Genomic DNA, 9,149 nt, shown 5'->3' with positions numbered 1-9,149 from the left:
TAATCACATATCTGGGGAATGACAAACTTGGTTGGGGATTTTGTGGGGAATGGATTTGTAAAACAACTCATTTGGGGGTATGAGCATTTCTACGTGTGGGAAATTGGGGAAATAAGAGAGTTCATATTCCCCAATTTCCGGCAGCAAGCAGAATTGTAGAATTGTTTTCCTTGATTTTTAGGGATTTTATTATGCTCACTGGATTTTATGGCTTGGGCGAATTTCGGCTACTTAACACACATAAATGAGCGAATTAACTTCGCAAAAATATGGCAACACTGCTGCCAAGTGCCAAGAAATTAGAAAAAAAACATCACAGATTTGTCTTGTGCTGTAGTATCTCTAAAATGATTATTTATGCAGTTATTTAATACTATATTGAGGATGTCACTTATACAGCGAAGTGTAGTACGCACTAAGCGTTGTGTACCAACTACAAGTCGACGCTCCTGTTCTTCTAGCACCGCCGCCGCTTCGTGTGTGGTGGGTTTATAACCTCAAGGCAACAATAGTCAGACCTACACCAGTGTAGTATCGTAGAGCTAATTTACACAACTCGACATTCGTAGTGCTTATTTTGCGTGGATACAGTTTTTCTTCTTGCTACCAAATCTCGCCAAAAATATAATCTAGGACTTGAGGATGAGCTTATGCTCCGCCTTGTGAATGGCTATGCCGGAACACTGTAGTAGGTCATGCAGAGCTAATTGCATCATGCAAAGTTACTAAAAAGTTATTAGCCTTACTAACAATTATATAATACTATGGATGTAATTATCTGTTATGAATTATTATTATTATATGTAAATTAAATACTTAGGTGTTTATTGGTTAATTATGGACAATAACAGTCTAAAGGACAAACACCTAATTACTGGAATTGAAAATTTCTTAGCTAAACTGGCATTGAGCGTTGAATAAGCTTTTTGGGTCTGCCTTGTGTAGGTGTAGTTCAAATGTAGTTGTGGTTTGTTTATAAACTGTATATTATACTTATTCACCGATGATAAGGGTGAGACACAATGAGTTGATCTTCTGGGCAGGTAAACCGCTGCATATCCTTAAATCCATTGAAGAGTTCATATACACTGACTGCAACCTGTTTGACTGCAACCTGTTTGCAACCTGTTGTTGTTTTGTCTTTATTTTATTTTACTTTTAAATTAAAGACAAAAAAAAAAGTAAAGTAATGCATTCTGGGTAAGGTAGGTCGTTTCTAACTTTCATCATGACTGGCTTAAGTCATAGTAGGCATTGCCTTAAGAAATCTAATTTAAAATAAACCAATATTGGACAATGTTGCATACTTTGCTCTGATCCCAAAGTAAACAACAAAAGCAAGGGTATTATGGAAATTGAATACAATGATGGTTCTAGAAATACCAAAACCTGACCCAGTTGGGGATTAAACCCGGGACCCCTGGGATGGCAAAACCATGAAAACCATCGTGCAAGCCACTCAACCATGGACTTTGTAAAAATTGTTTCAAAACTTTTTTGTAGGATATGAAACTGTTTAATATAGTTCAAACCAAGTGTCCTAGTCTAAGATATTCTACTTCCATCAAGAATGCCAGGGAAGTTCAATTAACAACCAACTATGTAATGTCATTTGCACCCTGCACACAGCCACATATCCTCATCATCCATCTGACTTTATCATACTATATTTATAATTAATAAACAGTAGGTAGTCCATGAATAGTTAGTACCACTCTAGTCTTTTGTGCCCCAAGTTTTGTAAAAAGACTATGTATTTCTTACAAACCGTTTTTTTTATACAATATACGTGCGCATTTTACCTCCAACTCACCTGATGGAAAGTGACGATGAGGTCGACGATGGAACATGCACACCTAAATAATGCCTATTTACTCTCACCTTGAAAAGGTCCAAGTTATAACGTTCGAGGAACAAGTCTGCAGGCAGTAAATTCCACTCCATAGCCGCTCGCCATTTTTGGAATATACACAACATAGGTGTGTACTGTGTGTGTGTACAACATAGTGGAACTCAAGCCTACGCCTAGTCCCCTGGTGATGGAAAGGGGAAGGTGGAATTAAATCTTGTAATTCCATCACAGACTCTCCGTGATATATAACGTAAAATACCGATAAGCAGGCAACTTTACGGCGGTGTTCAAGGCTCCGCATCTTTGCCTCCATTAATTCCGAGTTACCTGTAAGCCTCTTGGTACAATTGTCAATTGAATCCAAAGTGGCCAGTTGATATGTAGCAGAGCCATCCCAAAGGTGGCAACAGTACTCCATGCATGTTAATAGTATTTGAGCAAGTCAAGCTGTCAAGTGTTCTTCTATATCCATTTCAATAAAGCAAACTGACTTAGACTATTGTACTTAGGATCAGAAGGGGACCAAGAACAAAGTGACGGGCGTTACTGAAGTGGAGGGCGAGTGGCAGCGGCATGTCGTGTCGGGGCTGCAACCGACAGGTGCGCTACATGTCGGTAACCTCTTCGGCTCACTGCGGCGCTGCGTGCGCGCGCAAGACAATGGCGACAGGCTCACGTTATTCGTCGCCGATCTGCACGCCCTCACCACGCACACGGTATAGACTTCTACACCCTTCATAAGATATATATATATATATATATATAATAAGAAAAGTAATGTATTTCCTTACAAAATATGTAGGTGTGAGTTGTAAGTATGTGCCTCAAATTAAGAATCGTTCAGCATTTCATTTCTATTTCATAATCGTACTCCAGTATGTTCCACAAATCCCCACTAAAAATGCCCACTGGTGGGGATCCTAATAGTTTAGTCAATTTTATAACTCACTTAAGAAAATCACTTAAATGCATTAAACATTGACGTTATTTGGGATAGGTAGGTAGACATATCCTCAGATTACAAAACAACCGGCAAATGGGGGATGAACGGTGTGAAGCCGCTTTTCATTTATTGTGTTCGTGACAACTAGGAAGGGCACTGTAGGGACATGCGCATTTGTGTGCGTGTAAGAATGCCAGTCGCAGCGAAAAAACTCCCGCAAGTATTCGCTGTTGCTTTCTATAATACTAATGTTACAAACTGGAAGTGTTGTTATTTTGCAACTTATGTGGTAGATATTAGGATAATATCTACTACATAAGTAATTTACACATAAATTATAATATATAAGTTTCCGGAACTTACATACACAATATTTAAAAAGTAATTAGAACATTTGAAAATGGAACTCTTTGGCTGTGGAACACAGTTTCTTTCATCTGACTGTCACTTGTTTTTACATTATGGCGTCATTTTAGATATTGGTTGTCTACATCGCCATGGATTTAACTCCTGAAAATTTTCGTAGTATGATTATCTACGACTTTAAGTGTAATTCAACAACTCAGCGGAGCTTCGCTCGGCTTCAAACTGCTTTTGGCGATGAAGCACCATGCAAAACGACTATTTATAGCTGGTTTGCAGAATTCAAACGCAGTCGTGTGAATCTCAGTCACGAATTTCGTGATGGTCGCCCATCCACTGTTGTGAACAACAAAAACATCGATGCTGTGCGCCGTATGATCAAAACAGACAGGCATGTGACATACCATGACATTCAGGCATCTTTAGGCATAGGCATGAGTCAAATACAATCAATACTACACAAACATATGGGGAAAAAGCTGTGCTCTCAGTGGATCCCACACAATTTGACTGAGGATCAAAAAACGGATCGCGTCACTTGGTGCAATGCCATGCTTACCGGATTTAACAAAAGGGCGTCAAATTTGGTGTGGGACAGAGTAACAGGTGACGAAACATGGATTTACAGTTACGATTCCAAAACAAAGCAGCAATCGAGCGTATGGGTCTTTCGAGATGAGCCGAAACCAACCAAAATGGCGCGCATGCAAAGTGCCTCTAAGCGGATGATTGCTTCTTTTTTTTTAATAAAACTGGACCCGTGGCTACTGTTCCTTTGGAGAATCGTTGTACCGTGAATAGTGATTGGTACACGACCATTTGTTTGCCGGAAGTTATTGACAAAGTTCGTAAAAATAACCGTAAACGCCGTATCATCTTGCACCTCGATATTGCCAGTTCTCACACGGCAGACAGACAAATGAATGTTTGAAGGTGAACAACGTTGACCTTATGAGCTATCGCGCGTGCAGTCCCGACCCGACCGAATAAATAAAAGTCACAAGGTGCCAACCTTGTGACTTTTATTTATTTCCAAAAATTAAGGACCAGTTACGTGGTCAAGGATTGTCATCACCTGAAGAGGCTGACGAAGAGTATGAAAAATATGGTTCATTGATTTTCACGGAAGAGTGGCATAAATGTTTTCAAAATTGGTTCATTCGTATGAAAAAGTGCATCAACACTAACGGAGAATATTTTGAGAAACAATAAATTAATTTCTGACCATTTATAGTATTTTTTTCTTATTTATTCCGGAAACTTATAGTGCGGCCCACGTATATGCAATATAAGTTAATATTTAATTGTTATTATTTGATTTACATCATACATAGAAAAAATATTTTATTAAGGTATTTTAAAATTGAAAAACTTCGATAATTTAAAATATTGAATACAATCACCGTCACACAATAGCTTAATAACCTTCCCAATGAATCTCTTTAGAACTTGTGAAATTACTTACATTATAATAGTTTTTTGATTATATTCGCACCCCGGACACTCCATACAACGGTCGAAAATTATTTACCTACTACTACTACATACAGCAAGGCGCTATCTGCACACGCGCAAATGTGTGCGTGAAGTTACCCATACCCATGTTACCCATCACTTTCTCGCACTATTACGTTACGTGGTCAGAGCGGCAACATAGTGAAAATTCTGACGCGAATCTGTTATCTATGATTATATTAATAAAATCCTAATAATTATCCTTATCTATTAGGTATTTATATCGATATATTATTATATTTTTCATTAATTCCCTAACTAGAGTAATATTGAAGATTTATTTCAAAAACATATTAAAATAAATAAATAAATAAATAAAAATCATTTATTTCAGACAATATACAGTCCAGTTTGTTAGTACAAAGGATTGATCTTATTCTATTGTTAGTACAAAAATTACAAAATAAAATAAAATACAAAATAAAAAATTACAAAATTAAAAGGACTTAAAACATTATATTTCGGACATGTACTTTTAAGTAAGGTAACTAAGGTATTTGAAATTGCCTGTCCAAGTTTAGTTAATAATTAAATATATTCACTACCTACGTAATATTTATGGGCAATACGAATAGAAAATTCGCGAACTCATGGCGTCTCATTATATTGGTATAATAAATCTGTATTTTTTATACATACATATATTACTCTGCAGTAAATAAATGAAGAAAACAATAACTGAATGAGTCTCAGACATAAGTTTTTTTACTTACTTCGTTTAGTAATGCTGGAATCCCTCAAGGTAGCGTGCTAGGCCCATTGTTGTTCATTCTATATATTAACGACCTCCCAAAAGCGACTAACCATAAATGTATACAATTTGCTGACGACACAACCCTTATGATAAAATGCAAAGATAAAACGACATTTAACACGGATATAAACAAAGGACTGACAGATATGGTAAATTGGATGGACTTTAATGACTTAAATATTAATATAAACAAAACTAAATTTATGACATTTAGATCGTATAATTCAAATTCTATACCAATCACAATTCAATACAATACTGATACCGTAGACGAAGTTGACACATTTAATTTTCTTGGATTAACAATTGACAAACACCTTAGCTGGAAAGAACACATTGAGCAGATTTGTGTGAAACTAAATAGATTTGTTTACGCTCTACGAAGGCTAAGACAAACTGTCTCTCATGAAGCTGCATTGACGGCTTATCACGGCTACGTTTCTTCCGTGCTCAGCTACGGTCTCGTACTGTGGGGCAACTCAGTAGATCTAGAAAGAGCGTTTAAGGTCCAAAAGAAGTGTATTCGGGCGATCTGCGGTGCGTGGTTTGACGATAGTTGTAAACCGTTGTTCAAAAAACTCAACATACTGCCTTTGCCATGTATGTATATTAGGGATATATGTGTATTTGTCAAGACCTATCCTCAATATTTTAGAACACGTGGTGAAATCATTCAAAGGCAAACTAGAGCTAAAATCATGAATCTTTTGTACCAACCTCGTTGCCACAAAGCAATTTATAAAAGAAACTGTTTTAACATGTGTGTATTATTTATAATAATTTACCAAGTGAAATTAAATTATTGCAAGGACATACATTTAAATTAAAATTGACAAAATGGCTTTTGACACATTGCTTTTATACTAATAAAGAATATTTAACTAATAAAGAATATTTAGAATTTTCAAATGCAAATATAAATTAATCCGAAGTGTAATTAATTAATGGTAGAGACTGAACAAGAAATCCTATTAATATTTGCACATCTGCTTGCAGATTGAATACAATGTACCTAATTTTATTTAAGACCTATGTAATTACTGTATTCTGGCAAATAAACGTATTCTATTCTATTCTATTCTATTCTATTCTATTCATCTTTCGGAAAACGCTGATAAACAGCCGTACACAGCTCAATTCACTACCATTATTAATAGTAACGTAAAATGATGTTTTATATTAACGTACAAGTTTCGTAATGAGTAAATGAAAACTATATTCAAATATCAAAGCCGTCTTCGCGCGAAAACGGCTCGCCGGCAGCCTTGTTGTCGTTCAGTCTATGTGACCGGCAATGTGCGGGGCGTGGTGCGGTATCTACAACTAGGGAGGGGCGAAGAGTGTCCGTTCTCTATTCTTTATTCTCTGTTATATTCACACATTTTCTTTCAAAACCACTCGTTTATGACACATGCAAACAACAATGAAAGTTCTGTGTATCTCCCTAAAGGGCTAAAATTTTAGCTGTTTTTGAACATTTTCTTTTGTGTACCTTATGGCTATTAGACATTGGTCTGAGAATCATTTAAGTTAATCTGAGTTAACTAAAAAAAATTTAACCGCTGTAAATGGACTCCTGTATGAATATGCGTGCTTTAATTAATTTCTATAAAAAAGTATAAATTAATCGATGCTCCTATCACCCATGCATATTTACCTAACTTAAGGAAACCAATTTCGATATAAACAAAAAAATATAAAAAATATCGGGTAAATATATTTCAAAACAGTTAAATAATCAATAGTTCCCTGTGAAAAGATATTTCATCTATTTTTTTGTTTATGGGAACAATTTTTAAAGTCAAATAATAATATTTAATTGGAGTTATCAAGATATACTACAGAGTGTTTTCTTTAATGGGGCAGTATGAGAAAATTCGAGACCATAGAATATACAAGGAAACTCTCTTAGGAACCATTCAATCTTTTTTGTGAAAATAATTTTGGTACTGACAATTTTTTGTCCATGTAAATGAATTATAATTGATCGAAGTTTTTTTGTGCTGATCAACTGTTTCATGAGGGGATCATTTCTTTGTATGAGACGAAAAAATCGGCACCGCAGTAGTTGGTCAAATTTCACAAAATATTTTTTCGTACAAAATGAGTAAAATGGACTAATTGTTTAATGCAAACAGACTTGGTGCTCAACTGTCGTTCTAATGTACAACACCACCGCACGAGCTGAGATTAATCCTAAAACATTAACTTTAGGACACTCGTAGTTTTGATAGTAAAAATTATTGAAATATTCGAAATTTAATGATAAACAGGATTTGTAGATTATGAACTCACGGATTTTGGTTGTCGCAGCTTTTCTTTTCTCCATACTCTTTTTTAAACGAAAATGTTTGTTATTTTGCGTTATTTTTAAAATTTTTCGAATTTTTGTGATTGTATCTATGAATAGATACTTGTACATTTCACATTTAAGACAAGTATATTTAATGTGTATGCTTTTATTTTCGAACATCGAAAACTTTCGAAAAACATATTAATTTTTGTTGCAAAAAAAACGAAACTTTAAACTATGTACTATTATTACATGATTGAGGTTATTTTATATAAATTTTCAAACATTAATATCTCGAAAACTATTCATGTTCTAAGTTTGAAACTTCGTAGGGGCTCCTCTCCCCTACCCCTCATTATTTACTTTTTTTAAAATTTTCTTTTTAAATTTCCCATATAATTTTTATTGGCTATGGTTAACTTTCACATTCAAACCAATATCCGCTTCTTTGGTGATACTTTAATTTCATTAGTAAGGCATCGAATTTTTCTCTCTCCCTTTTTTCACTATGCCAAAATGCCTTTGAGTGAAGAGCCACTAGAGTGCGCTGTCTTCGTATTTGTTGGCTCGCGGTACGGCAAGAGAACCTCGCCGCGACTACTTCGAGAAAAAGAAAAATAAATAAAAGAAAATCAAGACGCTACGCTGTTTAGTAGGTAGGTAGGTAGTTTTTTCTGATAAAATAGGCGTAGGACTAGGCCACCACCTAAGTAACCACTTAAAACAAAGGGTAGTCAACTATTGCTATCCAGGAGCTACTTTTAGTCAAATTATTACACTGTTAAGTGGTTGCAACTTTGATAAATATACAACAGTGATTCTTGTAATAGGTGATAGTACTAACATTAGTAAAAAAGAAGTAAATAGTAGCATTGACGTGTTCTTGAGAATTCATGAGAAGTGTGGGTGTAAATTCATAATAAGTGCATTCCCTTACTGCTCTAACCTAGGCATCGCTCGTAATAAGTATATATATAACATAAATTCGCACATTCATAATTTGACTTGCCGTCATAGTGACGTTATATTTTGTTTTGACATTAATAAGTTCGTAAGGAACTTCAAACTTTTTGAGGATAATTTACTTTTACCCATAAGGTATCTGAGACATATAGCTAGTTTGCTATCTTTTAATATTAAGGACGCTGTTATAGAAAATATAACACAGTCCAACGACAATGCTCCTACTTTAAGTAGCAACAATATACTTTTTACTAACCATAATTTAAACTAAAAAACACGACAACAGAAAAGTCTAATCGTTTCCATGTAGTACATCAAAATATTCAAGGCTTTTCTGGCAAAACATTAGAAATAAGTATTTTTTTGCACGATATTTCCGTTGACGTGTTTTGTGTTACAGAACATTGGTTGAAAGATTACGAAACAATTAACAATATAGAAAATTATGTAATAGTCAGTTCGTTCA

At 35.0% G+C, this 9,149-nt stretch overlaps 1 protein-coding gene across 1 annotated transcript in view; it reads left to right on the top strand.

Annotated features, from left to right (window-relative positions):
- Positions 1–384: 384 nt before the first annotated feature.
- Positions 385–9,149, top strand: part of LOC113234156 (tryptophan--tRNA ligase, mitochondrial) — a gene marked incomplete at its 3' end in the record, with an annotated part of 41,026 nt that continues 32,261 nt past the window's right edge. The window contains exons 1-2 of the mRNA XM_026469427.1: positions 385–483; positions 2,362–2,568. Coding sequence (XP_026325212.1) covers positions 385–483; positions 2,362–2,568 — 306 coding nt within the window. The remainder of the gene's footprint in view (positions 484–2,361; positions 2,569–9,149) is intronic.

This window comes from Hyposmocoma kahamanoa, unplaced genomic scaffold, assembly GCF_003589595.1.
Source record: "Hyposmocoma kahamanoa isolate Upper Pololo Valley unplaced genomic scaffold, ASM358959v1 81, whole genome shotgun sequence".
NCBI classification, from domain to species: Eukaryota; Metazoa; Arthropoda; class Insecta; order Lepidoptera; family Cosmopterigidae; genus Hyposmocoma; species Hyposmocoma kahamanoa.
This window is presented reverse-complemented; position numbering and strand designations above follow the sequence as displayed.